At 51.4% G+C, this 23690-nt stretch overlaps 1 protein-coding gene and 1 long non-coding RNA gene across 4 annotated transcripts in view; one reads left to right on the top strand and one right to left on the bottom strand.

Annotated features, from left to right (window-relative positions):
• LOC128779587 (uncharacterized) overlaps window positions 1-2996 on the bottom strand; it is a 48332-nt gene extending 45336 nt beyond the window's left edge. Inside the window, exons 1-2 of one of the 2 annotated variants that reach the window (XR_008425631.1) lie at window positions 2807-2996; window positions 613-1277 (exon numbers count right to left, since the gene is read on the bottom strand). This is a non-coding gene — a long non-coding RNA (uncharacterized lncRNA). The remainder of the gene's footprint in view (window positions 1-612; window positions 1278-2806) is intronic. The other variant, XR_008425630.1, reaches the window with a different exon arrangement.
• The window catches only part of MPZL1 (myelin protein zero like 1), a 33438-nt gene continuing 12088 nt past the window's right edge, over window positions 2341-23690 (top strand). Inside the window, exons 1-3 of one of the 2 annotated variants that reach the window (XM_053914423.2) lie at window positions 2353-2575; window positions 19956-20017; window positions 21666-21832. In XM_053914423.2, the coding sequence (XP_053770398.1) occupies window positions 21710-21832 (123 nt within the window). In that variant the 5' untranslated portion in view covers window positions 2353-2575; window positions 19956-20017; window positions 21666-21709. Of the gene's footprint in view, window positions 2576-19955; window positions 20018-21665; window positions 21833-23690 lie in introns of both variants that reach the window. The other variant, XM_053914422.2, reaches the window with a different exon arrangement.

Genomic DNA, 23690 nt, shown 5'->3' with positions numbered 1-23690 from the left:
TCGGACCACTGCCTTCTCTTCCAGCATTCTCTCCTTCCCCTTGTCCCCTCATCCCACTGAAGTTCCAAGCCACCTTGTGCCTTGCCCCTGGCCCTGCTTCCCAGGGTCTGAGTCTGCTTCTCCTGTTCCTATTGGGGAACCTGTGTTCCTCCTCTGAGATGCACCTTGCGGCCACCTCCTCTGTGCGTCTTTCCCAACCCCTCTCTGGCCAGTGGTTCTCGCCAGGTAGGAACTTGTGTCCAGGGGCCTCCCAGGCAGCGGAGAAGCTTCTCACAGCACAGGTGTCTTTGAGGACCCCAGTGGCCTTGGGTTTCTCCATTATTTGCCCTTGTATCCCCAGCTGGTGTACCATGTGCTTCTCCCCAGTCGCGCCTGGGCCGCCCTACACCTACAGCACGTAGAAGTCACTCCCTTCTCACGGGCTCTTCCGCCTGCGACAGGCCGGAGACATGGCAGAAGGCTCCTGCTCAGGGGGACGGCGAGACGGCTCTGCCGGGCTGCTGTAGTCTGCCTCACTAATGCTACCACGAACCAAAACAGACCCAACCAACCAAAACAGACCCTACCTAAGCGCCAGCAACGGAGTGGGCGAAGAACGCGTGGGCTACTCACCCGGTGGGGTGCGGTCTCCGCCCAGAACCACCTTTCAGCCAACGACAGGCCGCAGAGAGGCGGGGAGGGCCCTAAGACTGTGTTTCTAGGGCCTAGAGACATCGTGGCCGCCCTAGTGACGTGTCTGTCGTGAGGAGCCCGCGTGATGTCGTAGCCGGCGGCGTGACGTCGTTGCCACGGAGATGTTGCAAAGCCACGCCTCCCCCTGTGCTGCTGGACCCTGCTGTGCCCAAACCTCCTGTCTGCCAGGCCCGTGGAAGCGCAGCACGTCCACTTACGTGCAGTGTGCGGTGTACTGGGTGATAAACGACATCGTTCCCGGTGTGCGTGTCTACGATGCGCGCTTTTTATGGTTCCCTTGGAGTGCACCTTTTCCACCTGCGAAGAAGGCTTGCCGTAGGGCCGTGTGCCGGTGACGTCCGCCTGCAGCGGTCCGAGTCTCCCGTGGCCTCGCCCTCTCGCGTGCTGGCGTGGCGTTCTGCGCTAGGACACGCGGTGCAGGCTGTTGCTCTGTTGCCGAGGACGGAGGGGCTGCACCCCCCAGCTGTGCGTGGGTGCACTGTGGTGCCTTGCACCGTAGACTCGCCTAACGACGCATCTCAGGCCTCCCCATCCCCAGCGTCAAGCAGTGAACGACTGTGTTGTGCGTTTGCCGTCCTACAAGGCTAGTGGGCGAAAACAACAAAAACACCAGGAAGAGCGTTCATGAGATGAACTTTAGGCAAAACCCCGGAATGCGAGTGTGCACTTGGGCTCTGTCACCGCACTGCTCCCCTGCTCAGCCTAACGGTCTAAAACTCGTTTCCTGGCTCACTCTGTCGGCCTCCCCCCGGGGTTCCACCCTCGTGTTTCTCCTCCTGTCCCTGCGGCGTTCCCGTTTGTACGCTGTTCTCATCGGGCCCCTTCCAAACACTTTCAAGTACTTACTGGGCAACCAGTAAGTAGCGGGCACCGTCTTGGGCCAAGGATGCCAAGCTGGGCAAGGTCAGCCTAGGCCCTTCAGAGTCAGGGTGGGGACTTTCCCCATCCCAGTTTTTACTGACAAATGGAGGGACGTTTTATTTGCAAAAGCAAACCAAACCAAAAGCACCTTCCTTTTTGTTCCAGGCCGTAAGAAAGAGTTCCCAGTTCCCACCCCTTCTTAAACCAAAAGGGGGTTTCCCACGAGGAGATTCAAACAAGATGGAGACTTCTTAAACGAGCAGACTTCCCAAATTGCAACACATAAATTACTCAGGCCACGCAGAGGGTAGGCCTGGGGCGCAGGGCAAGCAGGGGATGTGTTCTATCTGGGCCACTGACGCAGAAGGCTCTCCCCGCCGTACCCCTTGATTATTTTTGTAAATAAACCACCGTTTCTTTAGATGAGGCTCACAGAAGCAGAAGGGCTGACACAGAAGCAGGACACCCAGGCAAAGCCCCATGACACAATGGACGGATCTGTGGGACGGGACCCTAGGAGAGGCAGAGGGGACACTGGCAGGCGCTCGGGCGGCGGGGACAGACAGGCGGACAGCCACGCAGGCAGAAGGCTGGGCGGCAGCAGGGGAGCCGAGGTCCTGGCCTCCAGCACAGTGATCATAGCTAGGGTGGGACCTGGGAGGCGTGACCTCGCCTGAGGAGAGGGGGTGATGGACAGTTGGCACCTTCCAATAGCATACTACAAGGGCCAAGGGACCGGCCAATGAGCGGGTCGCTGGGCGGGGCCGGACTGAGGGCGGGCGGCTGTGGCGGGGCCGCGAGTGGGGGCGCGGCGCGGAGGTGCCACTGGGCCAGGCTGCCGCTGCTGCGAGGTGGCGCCCAGGGCCGGAGCCGAGTGAACCGCTCCGGGGCCCGGACCGGTGCGCTGTGGTGGGGCTGCAGCAGAGGACGATGGCTGCGCCCGCCGGGGCCAGGGCGGTGATTGCGGCCCCAGACCACAGGCGCTGTCTGTGGTCGCTGCTGGCTGCGGCGCTCGGGTTCTGTAAGTGCAGCCGGGCGGGGCTCCGGGGCGGCGGGGACTCCGGGCTGCATTCGCCCCTCGTGGGGAGCGGGGCCCTGCGCGCTGGCGCGGAGGCGGGGACCCGGCGCGGCCTGCACGCTTAGGGCTGGGGACCCAGCGGGCGGGAGCGCGGCCCTAGGCAACCCGGGAGGCGCAGCGCCTCTCCCTCCTACTTCCCGGGTCCCTGCGTGTGGGGAAGGCGGGGAGCCCTACCTGCTCAGTCCCGGGGGGCGTGGGGGAGCGGCCCTGCTCTGCGCTCCCGCCGAGCCCCCTGCGCTCCCTGCGCAGCCACCTGGGGCGCCCAGGTCCGCCCTGGGATCTGGGTCAGGAACCCGGGTTCTGCGTTCTGCACCTTTGGGAAGAGGCAGGCTTCTTCTCATCGATGGGGCCTTTGTTGGTTGTTTCCCTGTTCTCAGCGACTGTTTTGTTTTGCCTCGTAAATTCCATTCCCAGTGCTCTCCAGTCCCTTTTTTAAGCCTCCGCGGGGGAAGAGCTCTGCAGTCTCCTGTCTTGTCTCTGGAGTCTGCAGAGTCCCGGGAGGAAACTCCCATTATTCTGGGTTAGGACGCAGAGACCTGGGAATGCCGTGGAAATGGCCTGGCTGGAAAGAAATCGGTCAAATCCGTAATATTTGCAGACATAGACGCCCAATTTGACAAGACAGAGGACATTAAAAATCACATTTTTAAAAAAAAAATCTTTTTTTTCTTGCCAAATTTCGTGGGTCAAACTTAAGGCGAACCTCAAGCCCGATTTACTGAAGTGGGTGAGCTGCTTTGGGGCCCTCGGAAGCGGCGTGTGCTATGGGACGTTTTCCTGTGGTTCCCAGCAGCAGGGTACTTGTTGCTGTCTCAGCATATGGTTGAGTAACGATTGCAAAGCGGGCCAACTCCTAAAACATACGTAGGCTCTTTTATTTCTTGATGTTTTCCAAAAATGCTGGTTGCATCACAGTATCTGAATACGAGTTTACTCATGCACTTCATGGAAAAGTCCTTAATGTAATATTCGGACCAGGAAAAATATAATTAAACCAACGATCCCAGGGACTATAAAGCATAAATATAAAAGCAACCCTCTCCCCTTTTTCTGGAGGTTGACAGATGAAGGTGTAATTCATTGTTTATAAATGTCTTTTCTGAGAAAAAAGGTTAAAATGGGGGGGTTGGTGGTAGTGGTAATATTTGTGTTTTAAGAAAACAAGTAGGGAATGGCTTTAATCTAAGGTTTATCAGAAATCTTGTGTACTTCAGCCAGAATTATGGTGCATGAGAGGTTGGACGTCGCTCCAGAGAGCAAAGCAGGCAGGTTGACCTTGATTAAACTCAGGGTGTTAACAGGGCAGGGCCGAACAACTAAACTTTAATCAATGGATATTCATTACAAAAGGGGGGCACACCTAGCTTTCAGTGAAGAAAGATGTGCACTTCTGGTCTGCAAAAGTCAGCAGCTGATGGTCCTCGTTAATGGTAGAAAAATACCGCATGTTTCTCCGGCCAAGTCACCTTTTCCTGATCGCGGGTCTAACAGGAAAAGGTGACTGCGTGTAACAGCTCGTGTTTTATGGAAAAATTTCTGGAGTTTGATCCAGGTACAGCTATTCGACAAACCTTCATCAAGCACCTTTTAAATATTAAGCACCAAAAGTATTCTAGGAAGAAGGCCCCTGCCGCGGCATACCCTGTAATTTATAGCTCAGTGGGAGAAGCAGAAGAAGTCTTTTGATAATGGTGTACTTCTAGCAACTACAGGGAGAGTCATCAGCTCAGACCAAAGTTCAGGCCACCCGAGAAAGGGATGCGGAAGTTGAGTGGGCCTTGGGGAGGGAAAGGGTGCGGAGTCATAAATGAACCTGTTGGCACGCTGGTGTGGTGGGCGGCTGCAGTGTGTAAGGAGCTGGTGGGAGTTGAGGCAGGGGAGCCAGCCAGAGGCGCTAACTCACAAAGGACCTTGTTTGCCTCTCTCCGAAGGCTGGATTTTATCCCGAAGGCGGGTGTGTGTGTGTGTGTGTGGTTTCTGTCTGTTGAGATGTGAAGGCTGGGGTGCAGCGGGGTGAAGCTCCCCAGAGGGCGATTGTCATAATCCAGGGGAGGATAGGGACCTGAATTAAAGCAGCGGGGTATGAGGAGAGGACACCTTCGAGAGCCAGTTAGAAAGCAAATTTGATAGGCTTGGAAATTGATTTGATGTGGGTCTGAGCGAGAGAGCATGAGATGATCCTGAGGTCTGGGGCTTGGGAGGCTGGCCCGTTTTTGTGAAGTGGGGCTTTTCACAAAGGAAGAACATGGGAGGAGGGGATAGGAGTGCTGGTGGAAGGAGATGGTGAAGTTTCTTTCAGATATGTTGAGTTTAAGGTGCTGCAGAGACATCCCAATAGAAATGGGTCACAGACGGGCGGGTAGAGGGTTCTGGGGGGAGAAGAATGTCCTGGTTGGGAATTTTCTGTGGATCACAGTTAAAACTATGGGTTGTTCAGATGAAGTCACCAAGGCACAGTGTAGGGAAGGAAATAGCAGGGGCCAAGGACAGAGCTGTGGGGTGCAAGGAGCCTGAAGAGGAGGCAGCCTAATGGCTAAGAGAAGAGCCCAGGAAGTGTGGTGACTTGGAAACCAAGCGAGAACGGAGTTTTAGAGGAGCTAATGGTGTCGGGTGGAGATTGGATGCAGTAGGGATTCCCTGCATTTGGCTGGCAATTGGGATGTCTTTGGTACCCCTTCGGTAGGAAGGAACTCAGCATGGGAGCAAATCTCAGCCCTCCGCACCACCCACCCCAGTCAGTGGCAGCACTACCCGCCTGCTTGCTCTACTTGGCACCTGGTCCATCCCGGATCCCTCCCTGCCCTCATCCTCCACGTCCGTGCCCTTCACGCTCTACCTCCAATAACTCTCCCACTTTTCCATCAGTGGTCCCCTCCCAGTGTTTTAGTCAAAATCACTGCTGTTTTCGTTCATGTGACTGTGCTAAACTCCCAGCTGGTGTCCCCATTTCCCCCTCTTGCCTCTTTTTAATCCGTTCTTCACACAACTGCAAGAATGATTTGGATTAAAAATGCAAATCAGTCACGTGCCTTTCTTCATTAGGATCCTCAGTGGATTCCCACTGCATGGAGGCTGCTGGCCAGCTTCCCCATGGGCTGCGCCGTGCTGTCTGCCTTCCCCTTTGACTTCAGCTGGCGCCCCTGGCCCCCTTCCTGCCACCTTCCTGCGGCCCTTTGCCCTTGCACTGCTCTTTCCCTAGGACTGCCCAGGGCTGTCCCCCTTTACCCTTAGCATGCCACTTTTTCAGAGGGGACTTTTCCAACCACCTTATCCAGGAGTCCCCACCCTTTACTTCCTCTTACTGTAATTTCTTATGTGGCTTTTCTTTTTTCCTCCGCTAGAATCCAGGACAGTGTCTGCCTTCTTCGTAGAGTATCTGTAGTGCTTTGCATCTGAATAATGATAACGAGCGTGTGTTACATGGCAGTGAGGCACAGGCATGTCTTGATTAAGTTTGTTAGTTTGCATATGTAGTTAGGGTTTAGCTGGCACAGTGTCCGCACCCAATAAATGTTTGTTGGGTGGGCTGTTTGTCCCAAGTGTAATTTCACACATTATCTGATTCTTTTCACGTTTTTTTTATCCTCACCCAAAGAGACATGCTTATTGATTTTTAGAGAGAGGGGAAGGAAGGGAGGGGAAGAAACATCAATCTGTTGTTCTCATGCCCCGACCAGGGACCTAACCTGCAACCTCAGCTGGGAATCAAACCCACAACCTCTGGGTTTACAGACAACTCTCTAGCCAACCGAGCCACACCAGCCAGGGTGATGATTTTCATTCTTTAAGTACCATTTCTTATTTCCTCAGAGGTGTACAGAATGAATGAAGATTCTTTGCCTCCTTAAACACCATAGCTTTGGAACTGCTAGTCGTTACGTATTTAAACTATTTCATCACTATTCATCACGTTTGTTCTAACACCTAAGTGTGTTATCAGTAGGACTTTTGACAAAACTTAAACTTGAGGGACCCCTGCAGGAGGAGAAAGGCCACACATCTCACCATCAGCCCCTCGGCCTTTTACTTAGTTACCACGTGGGACAATAAAACAAAAACCTAGATTAAAAAACAAATATTCTGCCACTTGTTCTTGTGCCCTCTCCAGGATAATCACTGGGCTCCGGTACTGCCAAGGTGAGGACAGATGTTACAATGAGAGGTATGGAGGAAAGTACAGAAAATAAACACCCCCCGGGCGCCAGGCGCTGCTGGGCTGAGGGTGCGGCAGCAAGCCGGGGCCCCAGTGGGAGGCGGCAGTCAGCACGCACACACCCTCCGAGTACCCAGGGACAGGGTCACCTCCTCACAGTCACCGCTTGGAAGCAAATAGGATTCACGTCTTGTGAAAGTTTGCAGTCATTAAAAAAAAAGAAGAAGAAAAAGAATATTTACTTGCATGATGAAGTCGTTTTTTTTTTTTTTTAATGTACCAAGGCTCCATTGTGGGAATTTCATTCATGATCTTTTCTACCAAGTATTTAAAATGTGATTTAACTGGGAAAAAGTTGATAAGCAGTTTTTGACAATCCAGGGTGGGGCAAAAGTAGGTTTACAGTTGAGTATCAGTTTATTCTTGTATTATTTATTCTATTATTTTCCACAGGAACAACCGTTAACCTACTTTTGCCACACCTTGTATTTCTGCCTCCCATCTAGTAAGTGCCGTCTACCTGCTAAGTGCTGCACCTTCCTTTCTGTCCCCCCCCCAGGCCGATTTCCTTCAGTCAGTCACATTTCTCCCGAGTGATCAGAACCTTACAGCTGGAGCCCGAGGGTGCGTTTAAATAGTATCTCCCGAGAATTTGCAACACCTGACGTGCACCTGAACTTCAGAATGATTTTACTCTGGCTCCTAAGACCACCAGTGTCATTTAAAAGAACATAAATGCTTTGCTTTGGCACAGATTCACTACCGATCGGTTTGGTCTTTAAGCCCCATCCAAGGGAATTTAATTATAAGAACTAGGAGCATCTCTCTGAGGTCTCAAGTATCAGCTGGCTCTGGGTCTTGGTCCGTCAGCCCGGTGTGAGAGGAATAACCTGAGTGATGCTCCTTTCCGCCCTTCCCACTTACTGTGCCTAGTGTTTGACGTTGGCATCGGCCCGTAGACCAAGCCAAAGCCCTTGGAATCTTGGCTGCCGGCTGAAGCCGGTCTCTTGGCCTTGTGACCACTCGTAGTGCCTGAACTGAGACGTTACTGTCATCTCCTGGGACATTTGTATCTTTGCCCCTAAACCTATTTGTTATCTTTTTTAATGCAACCTGGCTGCTGTACTATTTCATTCACTCATAAGGGTCCCTTGGTTCTATTGGTCTCCGGGCCAAGAACGGAAGGATGACTTCACTGATAGATCGATCTCCTTCACTAATTTCTTTCTTTCTCCTTCCAAACGGAGTCTCTTTAGAAGTGGGGGAGACATGGTAGTGCCTCTGACTTCCTGTCAGGGCCTGTAGCTCTATTAGTTTTCTAGCAACTTTGACCCGTGGTACCCTGTCCTCAGCTTCACTGACTGGGGTGAGAGATGCGCCCTGCCTTTGCCGAGCCTGGGCCGTGTGCCGCTGCCCAGAAGACCGCCCCGTTGAACGAACTCAGGCCCCGAGCTCTTAGTCCTGTGCTGTAACCAAATGAGCGAACGTTGCCTAATCGGCAACGGACACTTTCTGTCCATCGACTCTTAACACTCTACTTTGGAACCTGGGGAGTCTATTTTGTGCAATTTAAAGCCACTTTTAAAAATGCTTTTTATCAAAATGAAAGAAAGCATTTTCTCTGTGGAGTTACGTAAATTTAACAAAATCATGAGCTCCTTCCAGATAGCTAAATATATAGATACAGACGATCCATCTAGATTTCTGTTCTCGGCCCATAGGAGTTTGGACACAAGACTAGGTTCGTGCTGTGTCTTCTCCTCTTGCCTTATTTGAGTGCTTACTGTGAGTGTGACTATTATCTTTATCAGTTTCACAGATGCGGAAATTAAGAATCACATTTGGTACCTTGTCCGAGGCCGCTCAGCTAACATGCGGTAACGTGGGACCTCCACCTGCGAAGCCTGCATTTGCAACCCCTCTGCCGTAGTGTAGAATCTCTCTTCAAAGTCCCACCATTTGGGGGGAAGCCTCAGCACGCCTGGAAAGTTTACAGAGGCCTTGAACTGCCCCAGAGCGCCTCTGTGTGGTGACCTTTGTGCCAAGAACCCTGGTGCCCTGATACCATTGTTGCGCCATGGGGGGCGTAGCGGCCGTGCCCAAGCCATCCCCACCGAGGGTGCAGAATCTGCACCGCCCAGTGCTCTGACCACTCCTCGGGACTTTTGATGGTGTGGCTCTCGTTGTTCCTTCTCATTCTCCGACTGCTCTCTCTAGCTAGGGCCACCGGACAAGGGTCTGGCCCTGAGCGGGTCTGCCTAGGGCCGGCTGTAATGTGTGGGTTCTTGACTTCCTGTGTGAGAGATTAGGATGCTGCATTTATTAAAGCTGGGGACAGTGAAACAAGGAAGGGCTTAGCATAGAGGACGGAACAGGAGAGCCTAAGCTGGGCTGCCTTAGCTCACTGGGAAGTCAGAAAAAAGGGAGCTTTGGGGACAGGTTCAGCGGGTTAACCTGGGACCAGCTGTCAGCTGCCCACTGACTTAGAGTTTAGGAGACGCCTGCCAGTGAAGAGAGAAGTGGGGGAAGAAGGGCAGGGGCTGGCGCAGGCTGGGTCCTTCATCTTGAGGCTTTTCTCTCTCTATCTCTATCTCTCTATCTCTATCTCTATCTCTATCTCTATCTCTAACTATCTCTATCTCTCTATCTCTATCTCTATCTCTATCTCTATCTATCTCTATCTCTCTATCTATCTCCCTTGCAGGCAGGAATCTTGGGGGAGATCTCAGGGGAGGGTTTCAGCAGAATGCTCATCAGTTCTCCAGGTGTGTCCTTTCAGGGTCATGGTCTCCACTGATTGATTGGTCAGTGACAGGGGCAGTGACCTGGCTCTGCTGCTTTTCTGGTCCTGGAGCTGAAATACATCTGAGGCCTAGAAGTTATCTCCAGGAGAAAAGGCTACCCCGGACACAAGATTCCTGTTTTCCCAGTTTTGCCCCTTGCCAGGACCATCTGTACCTGGCTGTAAATTGCTTGGCCAGTTCAGCTGTGTGTCTCAGTTTGCCTATTCCACTTGCCTTCCTAGCTTTTTACTATCCTGACTCATTCTCACCTCCGAGACTCCCATCCCTAGAATCTTTTAGGGGTGAGGAGGGAGGAGGGTTTCTTTCTCTTCAGTAACTACTTCCTGCTGACCAGGATCCGGCATGGCCCCTGCCTCCATAGGGTATGGAAGTCTCTTTCTGTCTGGTCTAAGAGAGAAGGGAACAGGATCTGAGCCTGGAACAGAGAGGCTGGGAGCTGCTTCTCCAAGAACAGGGGTAGCGTGGAACCCCCAGAGCATCATCATCTTGATGTGGAACTGTTGTGTGTGATGCAACAATCCAGTCAGGAAAACATAAAGATTTAAAACTAGTGATATTTTGAACAAAGTCTTAAGAATAGTAGTGATCTTTAGTTCCTTCAGTCTCATACAACCAATTTTTGTTTGTCTTGATTATTTGCCAGTTTTTCCATGAATCCAGTTATTCCTTAGGATTCTATAAACCTTCGCCTACTCCAAAGATATGACTTGCTTGGATACCCACAAGTTAGAGTAAGTCAGAGTCCTTATCGTGAACCTTTCTGAAGATGTAACATTATTTCCAAATGCATCCGAGTAAAACATGTCTTTTTATAAATGACAAAATTTAAAAGGACATGGCTATAGTCCTGATTATAATACAAATGATAAAGTACTTCTTTGTCAGATATAACATTCCAAGACAACAGTTTCTTGGTAAGTAATAATTACTATGAAATTACATAAAAGAACAGTACAAAGCCCATAATTTTAGATTTAACACACAATTTCAAAATATAAAGAACAAATGATACATGAGATTTCAAAACACTATACATGACTTATTCAAAGTGTGCACTGAGCATTGGAAACAATGTATAAACTCCCTGGTAGGACACCTGCTATCCCTGAGGGATTCCTCTTTGAACTTGGCTTTGAATCTTTGCAAGTTTCTTCCTTGTGCAGGCTAAAATCTCTAGAACACCTATTTTAATTTAAAAAATATATGTATACAAATAGAATATAGTTATTATTATCTTGTTTGGCAAAGCTTCCCATGTAATTTCAATCACATGAGAAACCAAAAGTAAGCAGCCAGCATCCCTTAGACTGACTTTCATGGTCACATTTGTGACCTTTAGAAACAGAGGCTCCTCTATTGGCAAACACGCTCTCAAGTAAAACACCTCCGACAAAGCACAAGACATCCATCAACAGCTCCAAATCCACTTTACAGCCTCTTTGTACTAAAAAGCAGGTGAACTTAAACTTGTCAAGCAATTACTGTTTAAGTGTCTCATGTAGTTTCCAAATGTATATTCAATGACTTTTACCAGAATGTACTAATTTAGAAAATAATATCTGAAATGAGTTAAAATGATTTGTTCAGTTGTAGCTCAGGTTTTTTCCTTTTGATAAGAATTATCTCCCCCAAAATTTGTATTTGAAATGCAGATACCTGTTTTTCTTCAAAAATGTGGGGAAAGACAAGCAACCTGTTCAGACTTCCAGTCAAGATGGAGACATAGGCAAACACGGGTCACCTCTTTGCACAACCACAGCAAAAATTACAACTGGACTACAAAACAAATATCACCCAGAATTGTCAGAAAATTGAGCAAGAAAATGTATAGAAGTCTGTTGGGACCTGCCCTGCCAGGTTTCAGAAGCTATAACCCCCATGGCTAAGGCTGAGTAAAAAGACCTTAAGACCAGAAGCCATTAAGGAGACAAAGCTTATCTTCCCGGTAGGGGAGCCGCCTCTGCCCCCTTTTACTTTACCCTGCTTGGCCCTGGGCGGATGACCAGTTAGCCAATGACGGGTAATATTCCTCAAGGGAGGGGCAACCTAAGACAGGCACAGTCGCAAATGGGGCCCTCAGGGAAGGACTTGGGGGGACTACAGAAAAAGGAGGTGATGGACCCTCATGCCTCAGCTTTGACATAGCCTGAGTCCTCAATCTGTCTGCAAGAAGTCTGCTAATCTCTTGGCTGCCTTACTCCCCCCGCCTGACTTAAGCCTGAAACAATGCAGGAGGGTGGTACAGCGCTGGGCAGGAATGGGCAGTTCACCAGGGCCATCAGGCCTAAGAAAGAATGCATAGCATCCTGTGAAACCTGCTTTGCTAATGTCCTCAATTTAAATGATAAGGGTCCAAACATGAAATGAGTTTGTTTCCCAAAGTTTTATAGCCCTTTATCTAACTGACCCTGATTCTGAATAAGCCCTCATAGTTCTTTGAGTGTTATCTATTGTTTGATCCTAACTGCCTGACAATGATTGATGAGTTTTACCTGTATTCCTATGCAAATTAAACCCAATAAAAACCCACTGAGGAACAGGCTCCTGGCCCTTCTCCTCTGAGAGATCGCCACCTTTCCTCCCCAAGCAGATCATGTCTTGGTAGATTTATTCTCATCCATGGTGGATGGGGGGGCTCTGCGGGTGGAGCCCCCCCACAGAAGTCCAACAACCAAGGAATTAAAGAAGCCGTATTCATCCGGATGGGTTGGGGGGTAGAAACACAGAAAGGTGTGGAGATGGAGCATGGACCGTCCCACACTCATGTGGTGGATAAAAATTGGGAGAAAAACCTCAGGAGTGAAGGATCCCAACCCCATGCCCAGGGCTCAAGCACCAGGAAGATAAGTTTCCATAACTTATGGCTGTAAATACCAGTGGGGGATGGGCCCGTGGAAGAAACAGCAGGATTCTCAGGAGGCCTGCAACAGAGTTAGAGCTTACGCAGATTCACTCCCTCTGGGCTTCAGCACCAGGGCAACAGCTGGAAGGGCACCAGTGGCACACTGGGAAAAATTGAAAGGACTGGCATCAGGGCAAGTCCTGGGAGATGGCCTTCTCCCAGACAGAACCCCAGAGGCCAGGCAGCAGCACTGTCCTCTCTCCAAGCCCTGCACCCCACAGAGCCACAGAGCACCACCTGGCGACAACTAACTGGTGCACTTTTCTACAGTAGGCCACACTGCTAAGGCAGGGAGTCAAAGCAGCTCTATCTTATACACAGAAACAAACACAGGGAGGCCGCCAAAACGAGGAGACAAAGAAACATGGCTTAAAGGAAAGAGCAGAACAAAAACGGCAGAAAAAGAACTAAACAAAATGGAGATGGGCAATCCGTCAGATGCTGAGTTCAAAACACTGGTTATTAGGATGCTCGACGAACTTACTGGGTACTGCAACGGCTTAAAAAAGACCCAGGCAGAAATGAAGGTTACATTAGCGAAATAAAGGAAAATGTTCAGGGAACCAACAGTGGAGGGGATGAAGCTGAGAATCACATCAATGATTTGGAACATAAGGAAGAAAAAAACATTGAATCAGAACGGCAACAAGAAAAAAGAATCCAAAAAAAATGAGGATAGGCTAAGGAGCCACTGGGACATCTTCAAAAATACCAACATTCGAGTCACAGGTGTGCCAGAAGGGGAAGAGAAAGAGCAAGAAATTGAAGACTTATTTGAAAAAATAATGAAAGAAAATGTCCCTAATTTGGTGAAGGAAACAGACATACGAGTCCAGGAAGCACAGAGAGTCCCAAACAAGAGGACCCAAAGAGGACCACACCAAGACACATCATAATTAAAATGCCAAAGGTTAAACATAAAGGGAGAATCTTAAAAGCAGCAAGAGAAGGGCAGAGAGTTACCTACAAAGGAATTCCCATAAGACTGTCAGCTGATTTCTCAGAACAAATTTTGCAGGCAAGAAGGGACTGGTAAGTATTCAAAGTGATGAAAAACAAGGAGCTACAACCTAGATTACTCTACCCAGCAAAACTATCATTTAGAATGGAAGGGCAGATATAGTGCTTCCCAGACAAGGTAAACCTAAAGGAGCTCATCATCACCAAACCTTTATTATATGAAATGCTAAAGGGACTTAGTTAAGAAAAAGAAGATCAAAACTATGCAAATTAAAATGGCAATAAATTCACAGCTATCAACAATTTACTCTAAAAAACAAACTAAGCAAACAAGCAAAGCAGAAACATAATCATGGATATGGAGATCACATGGAGGGTTATCAGTTGGGAGGGGGAAGGGGGAGAATGGGGGAAAAGGTACGGGGATTAAGTATAAATTGGCAGGTACAAAATAGACAGGGGATGTTAAGAATAGTATAGGAAATGGAGAAGCCAAAGAACTTAAATGTGTGGCCCATGGACATGAACTAAGGAGGCGATTGCTGGAGGGAATGGGGGTACTGGGTGGAGGGGGGTAAAGGGGTAAAAACTGGGACAACTGTAGTAGCATAATCAATAAAATATATTTTTTAAAAAGACCGTTAAATTCTTGAACAGTTGGGCTGCCTCAGAGATGCATGTAAAGGACTGACAAATCCATTCACCCATTTTTGAAATGTTGTTTCCATCTGGCTACAGTTTTCCGGTTTACAGACGGCATGCAGCTTAGAGCTGTGAAGGCTCCGGCGTAGGGACCCTGTCCATTTCCCGTGGGAAGTGCGAGGCAGGTCCAGCTGCGGGATAGTGGTAGAGTTAATGGCGCCATTGCCTGGCCAGACCTCCCTGTTGCCCACTGTACGTGGGGACCAGGCTGTGTTACAAAAGGAGGTCAGCCTTTTTCTTGAGGGACTCAGGATCAAATTGCTCCCAGCTGGCGAGAATATACCCCGAAAAGGGGAACCTTGGGGCCCTGGGGATGAGTTTGGAGAGGCAAATACGTAGCAAGCCAAGAGAGGCCTCCCTGTGAGGCCCTGGGCTGTTTGGGGCCATTCTGGGGAGAGCGGGCCCCCTGTGAAGCCGTCCCTGAGGCTCTTGTGAACATCAATAGTGAAGGAAAGGCGGTCAGCAAACATTCAGTCAGTCCCCACATTCCTTTCCTCTTTGGAGCTTCCTTTAAAGTCATCCTTATTTTCTCATTTGGTCCAGTATTTGGCTTATTGGCTCTAAACGCTTTTCACCCTTCTGGAAAAAGATAATATGGGCGTCGTTGGTTTTGAGAAAAGTCTCACCCTACCAGGTGAATTGGCGCCGATTTGATTGGTGAAAATATTCTGTTGGGAGGGAATAGGTTCCAATTTTAGAGCAGATGTTGCCCAACGATCTCTATCCTTTGTAGAGAAGCTTACTCTGCAGGGCAGTTGCCCCAGGACAAGGGGGGACTTGGTGAGAGAGGTGCAGGGATTGAGAATTACGAGCTGGCAGTCACAGAGCAGTCGCAGGGACACACAGTGCCGCAGAAGGAACTTAGTCGATGGTATTCTAGTAACTCTGCATGGTGCTGGGTGGGTACTTGAAATGTTGTGGGGATTGGTTTACAAAACACAGGTGTGACTGTCCGACCACTCTGCTGTGTACCAGGGAGTGACATACAATCATACGGAATGTAAACTGTAATTTTTAAAAAGAACAGATAAAGTATGTATTAGGGCCTTTGTAGTTTCCCCCTCCATGAGAATTTGAGCCCCTCCCGAACCATCAGCAAGAAGGGGAAACGCCCCTGAGCAACCCCTTCCATGCCTGCCTTCTCTTTCCAAATCCCACTTCAGCCTCCTACACCCAGCTCCTCCTGCAGACCTGGCTTTCCTCGCCAAAGACAGACTCCTCCACGAGAGCTTCCAGTGAACCCTTTGTAGTAATCCCGTTAGGACAGACACTGAACTCAGCAAACTGGGAAGCTGAACCAGACACCTTGTCGGCTTCCTCTGGAAGCCACTGTTGCTTCGTGGGGCCTGATTTCCTAGGAAACCACAGCGCATACAGCTTCATTCACACACTCAGGGGTGCTGCCCTGTCCTCTACCCTGGGGGCTTAACCCTCCAAGCAGGCAGGAAGCCTTTCCCTGGGGCTCCACTGAGGCCAGGCACCAGGACCAGAAGAAAAGGAGGAGTAGGAAAAGCCAAAATAGCCATGTGAAGGAGCAGAGCCCAGCCTGGGAACACCCAGGAAAAGGACCAGACTGGACAGGGGGCCCGGAACCCTGGCAGGTCCAACCCAGGCCTAGGAAGAACCAGGAAGTGGGCGGGTCACCCGAACAACAGCCTGCCTGTCACTCAAGGGCAGCTGCTTTCCAGAGCCAAGTCTTGAAAAGTGGCCTTTCTGGTCTTCTAGTCTAGTGTTAACTAGACACTAGTGTTAACTAGGAGGGTGCTCCTCCTAGAGGCTTCTAATCGGCAATCAAGACAAGCTTCCCATTCATTCGGTTTAATTTAGAGCCAGCATCCTTCTAATTCTGCATGCAAAACTTAGTTTAGGTATTAAAAGAGAGACATTCTGGCCACGTTAAGTTGATCACTTCTAGTTAAATCTCCCCAATTCTGTAAGTCCTTGCCAGTAAGTAAAGGCTTTGCAGCAACTATAGGTCCACATCTCAAGCCTCCGCCTTCCCCTCCACAAAGATTCTCAGTCACCTAAGAACACTTGGAGGCAGCAAGCGGCCCTCATCCTTAGAGCTGAAGGAGTTTAGACTTTAATTTAACCAGTTCTGTTAAGGCCACCAGAAAGCAGCTGAAAAGCCGACGTTAAAAATGAGCCATCCATTTTTCTCCTCCACTCATGCCTTAGCCTGGATTCCTCTCAAACCCTAACCTGTAGCTCTGCCTCAAGGATTTTTAAAAAAGACAGATCAAAGACATTCAGCCTCTGACCTCAGGACTGCAGGGGAGTCTGGAATTCCCAAGGGAACGCACCCACGCTCACCTGGGGCAAATCGAGGAGCCGGGCGGGCCCAATGGGTTTCTGCTGGCACCTCACGAGGTCCCGGTCTGTGAGGTGGTCCTGGGTGGGCTCCTGTCTGGAATCCCGCCATTCTACCCATGACGACGCAGTCTGGGTCACTGCCAGTAAGCCAGTGGGGCAGCACAGGCTCAGGAGAGAAAGCCCCAGTCCCACCTGGGCTTGCCCTGTTATGTCACCGGACGGGGGCCTGGCCCGGAGCAGGGCTGGTTCTGGACTTCACATGGGAAAGATTTCACAACGCGGGTCTGCGTGACCATGAGGGTCTGTCCGCTGAAGCTGGGACAGTGAACCAAGGGAGGGCTCGGCACAGAGGAAGCAGCAACGGGAGAGCCCAGGCTGGGCTGCCTGAGCTCACTGGGAGGTCGGAGAAAAGGGGGCTTGGGGACAGGTTCGGGGGATCAGCCTGCGTCCAGCTGCCTTAGAGTTCAGGAGGTGCCTGCCTGGGAAGAAAGAAGTGGGGGGAGAAGGAAGGGAAGGGACTGGCGCCTGGGGCCTTTGTCTCTCTCCTGCAGGTGGGGACCCTGGGGGAGGTCTCGGGAGGGTCTCAGCAGAACATTCATCAGTTCCCCAGGTGTGTCCTTTCAAGGTCACGGGCTCCCCTGATTGGTCAGCAGCAGAGCAGGGGGTCCTTAGTCATTGCAGCTGGTCCTGGCCTTGCCCCCCTGGTTCTGCTGCTTTTCTGTGTCTGGAGCTGGACCACCCCTGGGGCCTAGATGTCATCTCCAGGGAGGGAAGGGGCAGTGGGAGAGGTCACCCCTGGGGTGAGGTCCCTGTGTTCCCAAGTTTGCCCTGCCGGGCCTTCCTTCTGCCCTGGGGACCGTCTGCACCTGGCTGTCAGTCGCTCGGCCAGTGTGTTCAGCGATCTGTCCCGGTTTTCCTGTTCCGGCTGCCAAGGAATTTTCCTAGCTTTTCACTGTCCTGTCTCACAGGACCCAGCACGAGTCCATGGAACTGTGTGGCTGACCCTTGGAGGCAGGACTGTGGACCAAGCCACTGAGCCTTACCTCTCTGCCTCAAACTGTGTGTGTTTAAAACTCAGCCCCATGTTTATATATACACTCCTTTCCAAACCGTACTTCCACTCCTCCTCCTCCCCTCCCCCATGCTGCCCGTCCCCTGCCCCTCCCCCTACTGGCCCTGCTTCCCTAGCCCGGTCATGGTCATGGTCACGGTAATGGTCACGTGCTGCTGCTGTCACTGGAAGTAAAGAGGCGACTCTCATCACTTTACTGATGTCTCCTTTTCTCTTCTTGAAAAAAGCAGTTCGTACTATGAAAGATAAAATATATTAAACATACAGAAAACGTGTCAGAACATGGCCCTCAACGGGGAGCCTTTTCGCCCTGCCCCCTCTGCTCGGTTCCAGCCATAAACACGGGTCTGAATTATGTTGTGCTCTCGCTAGTTCCTCTCATTTAGCATGATTTAAAAGGTCCTATTTATGGTTCTGCGAGGAGAGACTGCAATCTCAGACTATCACTGTGTACCAACAGCAAAGAGGCCAGAGGGCTGTTTTTAAATGAATTCCTTGGTTGTACTCTTTGAAGGCGGAGAATATACTGCTGACTTCAAAGCGCTTCCAAAAATTTTCAAAACACAACCCTTTTTTTTTTTTTTTTCATTTCAAGCAGAGCCCTAACATGGTTTGTTGAAAGGCTGAGGTTTTGACACCGGACCCAGCAGGAGCCGACCAGGAATTGTCTCCACGATGACCGTTTCAAAACCCCCACCTAGGCCGGGAGGGTGTGTACAGTCACTGCAAGTGACTTTGTGGTACAAGAGTCAGGGTTCACTCGGAGTAACATCATATTGACTGACAAGTTTGTTGGGGCATATTACTTTTTTTTTGAAAGATTGTATTTATTTTTAGAGAGAGGGGAAGGGAGGGAGAGAGAGAAGGAGAGGAACAGTGATGTCAGGGAGAAACACAGATCGGTGGCTCTCGTGCAAGCCCCAGTCAGGGACCAAACCCGCAACCCAGGCTTTTGCCCCAGCTGGGCATCTCAAACCAGCGACGCACCGCTTTTCGGGCTGACGCCCAACCAGCAAGCCACACCGGCCAGGCCGCTTATGTTTTATCAATGCAGTGCTTTAGAGTATTGAAATAGATTCCATCTGGAAATAGCCTCTTGGGCAAACCATTCTTGAATTTGCTTTTTTCTTGGTGGCTGTGATGAATGTTGTTTTGTATTCTCTATTTGCTCTTTTTTTTCCTCCCCAAACTGATCTGTTTTTCTCCATCAAAAAAAAAAAGGATATCAACTTTTGGATATCCTGTTTGATTACTTCTCAAATGATTTTTCGGGCTCTTCTCATTTGAATGGGTCTCCTCCAAGAAGGGCTGTTTTTGTTTGTTTTCTTGCCTTTGAACCCCAAGGCAGGATCCCTCCCTCGGGAGGAAAACTAGCTCCGCTCGTGTGACCGAGTGGAAGGCGTGTGGAAGGCAGCGTGTCCTCAGGATCTGGAGCTGGCAGGATAGGAAGACGTCAGGGAACCGCTTCATCCTTTTACTTCGTCTCCTTTCCGTGTTTTCATTCCGGAGGCATCTGGTTTTCCCGGGATTCACCACTTTTTCTCCCATCCATGAGTTTTAAACTGACGCTTCAATACTTTGCACAGCATCTCCTGCCCCTGTGCCCTCAGCGTGCATCTCAGGCCTGAGACGAACCTATTTAATATCCTGTTCCGGCTGGATCCCGGCAGCAGGGACAGGCGCGGTGGGACTAGGACCACAGTTTCCCTACTGTCCCCTTGTCCCTTACATTCGCCCCCCCCCCCCCACGACTCTGGGCACGAGCCATCTGGGGTCCACAAAGGTTTCCCTGTGTTTCTCCACAGCCCTCCCAGTCACTCAGAACAGGCTGCACAAAGCGCACCATTCCCCGTTGTTAGGAGAACAGTGCGACCCCCCGAGCTCGGCCGCGGGGAGCCCTGTGCTTGGTTCTTCGCGTTGCCCACGTGGGAGAAGCCCTGGGACTGACCCTGTCCCTTGGCAGTTGGTCAGAAACCGCCGCCGCCCCCGCCGCACTGTGCTTGGTGGGAGCACTGCGGGGCTCGGTCCGGTGCGTGGCGACTGCGGGCAGGTTCAGGCGAGGTCGTCCCCTGGCCCTTCTCCCTGGGGTCAGCCGCACAGACTCAGCGCTTCACACAGTGGATCCCCGTCTGCTCATGTCTCAGGCCTCACGATCACCGGGGACACCTCCGGTTGCTATACTTGGGGGCGCTTTCACAGGCAGGGGGGCACAGGTGACAGGGTGGCTGCTGCATCGTGGGGGATGCATCGTTGGAGAGGTCTGGGAGGCGGCCAGGACCCTGCTCACACCATGGGCTTTGCGGCCCGTGAGGACCGTGGCCCAGGCTGAGGGGAAGAACCCTGCGGGGTTTGGGGCGGAGGTGGCATGAGATCTGACGGGCATTTTGACGGGATCTCTCTGGCCTCTACCCGGACAGGCTGCAGGTGAGCAGGTGACACCCGAAAGGCCACCAGCTTAGGAAACCGCTGAGAATCCCAGGTGAGAGACGGTGGCAGTAGTGTCATTAAATCTGCTGTAAACAGGTTGTCTAAGGGCCTTTTAGGGATTTGGTCAGTCTCTTTAGTGAAGATTCCTGGTGGAAACTTGGACCCTCGGCCACATTCTGTCTGCCAGTCGCGTCGCAGGGCGCCTGTCTTGCGCCCAGGTCTCGGGGCAGGGATGTGGAGTGGGAAAGCCCTGGAGGGCCCTCATTGTTGACATTCAAGCCTGGCTGTCCTTGCAGCGCCCCTCACTGTGGACGAAACTGGCAGGAATCACACTCAGTAAGGGTTTCCGAGCCGAGCTGCTTCCTGGAATAAGGGGTCAGGTGGTCCTGGCTCGAGCTCTGGCCTTCCCTTGGAACGAAGTGCCCGGGGGCTGCTTTTCTGTCTGCCCACAATAGCAAGGAACGCCTTTTGTTTGCTTCTTGTGTGAAAGAAGGGCTTGTTGTGAGGTTTGGACCACAAATAATAACCCATTGTTCCCTGTAATAATAATCCACCCTCTTTAGCAGAAAAAAAATTTGCCCGATGCAGTGCGGCTATCAGTTTATTTAACAGAATAGCCACAAGCGCACTTTGTGTCCTAAGAATAGACATTTGGGGGAGATGTTCAGGAGACTGGGGAGCCTCTTCCTCCCCTTGGCCCTGTAGTCAGAAGGCCTCCGTCCTTCTGAATGTGCCCCTCAGTCCCGGGCCACAACACCGCTCCTCATTCTGCGCATCTGTGACATTCTAAGAGTAACTGGAACACGACAGATGTGGATTCTCTCTAAATGGTTTCTCTTCAAAGTTCCTTATTTTGAAGACGGGTGTCTTTCATCTTTTCCGTATTCATTCTCGTTGTTTCCCGTCCTAGGGCAAACTCGTTTTTTGCTGACCTTCCCTGCATCCAGGGCAGTGTCTGTTTCTGAGCGAAGGTGATTTGAGCAGCCATCCTTAGCGATTCCTGCGGTTGCCTCTGGGTATACATCTTGTGAACAAGAGCTATTTTTATATTCCAGGTGGTAGAGCTTTCCAATACTGTTTCCTGGGCTTGGGCGGACTGGGGACTAATGGGGTAAACAGAAGCATGACCCGGTGTGGTCCTCTGTCCCTCGAGGGTGCACGACCCCACTGAAATCGGATGGGCGGTAAGATTTCAGTAAGGAAAGCGTGCCCTGTTGTATGATTTTCTTTGCCTTAAATCCTTTGTAGGAGAAGGGTTGGTTGAATAATAGGCACGGCTTTAAAATGACACATTATCCAACTAGAATAGTTTTAATCGCCTTAAATGTGGAAGAGGAGAGAAGTTCTGTGGGCTAGCCAGTGGCTTGTAACAGGCAAGTATGAGAACTATTTGAGGAAGTAAAACTGTGGCCCCCACATCATTAAAATCGGGCCATCTGAGAAGCAGCCTGTCCTTTGGTAGGTGAATGGACACACTATAGGACTAGTAAAAGCATCTGGTTACTAAAATACAACAACCCACGAGCCCGGGCCCTCAGCAAGGGGTCCTGTTGGTAGGACGCACCTGCACAGTGGCGGCAGGTGACTGTGCTTATCCTGTGAGTTTCTCGTGCCTGTGTCATCTTCTCTTACTAACATGCTCCGTGGTGTCCGTGCTGAATCCTGCTCCTAAGCCTTCCTGTCCCCGTCTCTCTCTCCAGTGACTGCTGGCGTGTCCACCCTGGAGGTGTACACCCCGAAAGAGATGTACGTGGCCAATGGGACGCAAGGGAAGCTGACGTGCACGTTCAAGTCCGTGAACACCACCAGCATGCTAACCACAGTCTCCTGGAGCTTCCAGCCAGAGGGGACCGACACCTCCATGTCGGTAGGAGCGCCCTAGTCCCACCTTGCGGGGTCCTCTCTGCTGTGGTGTCATCGGTGACCCATCCTTCCCATCGGTCACTCCCGAAACCGGTGTGTCTGTCCTCGATCAGGCTGCAGGGCCCTTCTCTTGCTCCAGACTGCCCGAGGAAAGAAAAAAATCTGCTCGGCTTCCCGTAAAGGCAGTTTGTTTTCTCGTCCCTGTGGGTCGCTGTCGCCCTGCCGTCCCCCCATTTCCTCCACCATCGCGGCCCATTTTGAACTGTATCTTTCCCTCAGAGCAGCCCCTGGCAGGCCTTGCTGACACTGGTCACGACTCACCCTGCCTCCGCAGAGCTTCCATTTGCCCCATTTTTATTGGTATTTCTTACACACACACACACACACACACACACACACAGTCTTTCTGATTCAGTTATGAGTTTCTTGATGGACATTCTGGTCCGTCTGGTTCAGCGGCCTGCATGGGGAGCTCGCTGTGGGTCGGCGAGGTCCTCAGAAACACAGAAACAATCCGTGCTCTCCCTCGGGGAGTACTTAGAAGTAAGAGTGGCATGTCGGTGACATCACACGGGGTAAGCGGTCAAACAGAAACACAGGGCCGGAGGGCTAAAGGGAAGGCGCGTCAACAGCTACACGCTGGGTTCTTGTTAAGCAGGGCCGACGGGCCTGACCGGTCTGTAAACTGGAGATGCAGAGCTTCCCACACGGGGCATCATGAGGAGAAAGTGGGACTAAGACCTGTTATCTCGGGCAACTCACTTAAGTCCTAAGCCTCCCTTTGTCCTCTGGGAGTGTCTGGCAGGTGAGTCTCACCTGGCAGGGCCGTTAGGAGCGTCGTTTTCCACAGGGGCTTCATGTTTCTGCACACCTGGCCAGCAGAGGCAGGACGGACCTCCTTACTTAGCACAGCGACACTAGCCTAGGAAGACAGCGACGGTGTCTCTGGAGCAGAGGACAGGTTTGCTTACTGTCCTGTGTGGGAGAGGTAGTGTCTCCCTGTGGGGCAAAGGTCGGATGGACTTACTGCCTATTATAAAAGATTTGGGTTCCCTAAGCTTGGGGCTCCTTAAATGTAATCAAAGGCTCTGAGGACCAGCATCCACCTGAGCCCCTCCAGGCTGTCCCTGTGGGAGTCGGGGGCGGGGGGGCAAGGGCCGAAGATGGGAACATGCTGCGTGCTGTGTCCTGTGTAATAAGGTCCTCTGTCTCAGCGCCTTCCCTGGAGAGAAGCCTTTTCAGGAGTCTCGTGTCTTCTGCTGGCGTCTGGGAGCCTGTCATGTCACAGACTTGCACGGAGGGTAAAGCAGGAGCCCTCACGGTTCTGCCTGAGGATGAGGTGACCAAAAGCGCAGGGCACGTATTTTAAATGGCTGTGGTCGTCAACACTGTTTGCGGTGGGCATTTAGGCATCGGGAGGGTGGGCTGGAGGAGCGTGAGGCCAGGGAAGAGGCCGAGGCCGAGACGATGAGAGCATACAACCGGCATCGTTCGTGGGGGTTCAGCAGAGGAGAGAGACCCTCAGGAGATCGAATGGACTGCCAGGCAAGATGAGACCCCTAGGTGGGAGAAGTTCCTGGGAGAGAGTGATAGGTTTGGAGGGCAGGGCATCGGGGTGGCGGCATGAGTCAGCCATCGGGGGAGGCCTGAGAGCTCGGGAACGCTGCAGGTAGAGGGGGGTTCGGGACACGATGAAATGCAGGAGTCGGTCGGTGGCTCAGGGGTTTCCCTGCACTCCAAGGTGACGAAATTGCCCCGGTTGGATCGCCAGCAGGACTCGAGTACAGATTCTGCCCCACTGCCACCCCACCCCCAACTGCGGCACCGGCAGGAAGCCTCCAGTGGAGCTGCCCCAGTGAACC

Source organism: Desmodus rotundus, chromosome 12 (assembly GCF_022682495.2).
Source record: "Desmodus rotundus isolate HL8 chromosome 12, HLdesRot8A.1, whole genome shotgun sequence".
Taxonomy (NCBI): Eukaryota; Metazoa; Chordata; class Mammalia; order Chiroptera; family Phyllostomidae; genus Desmodus; species Desmodus rotundus.
The sequence above is the reverse complement of the archived record's forward strand: the minus strand, read 5'-3'. Positions and strand labels throughout refer to the sequence as shown.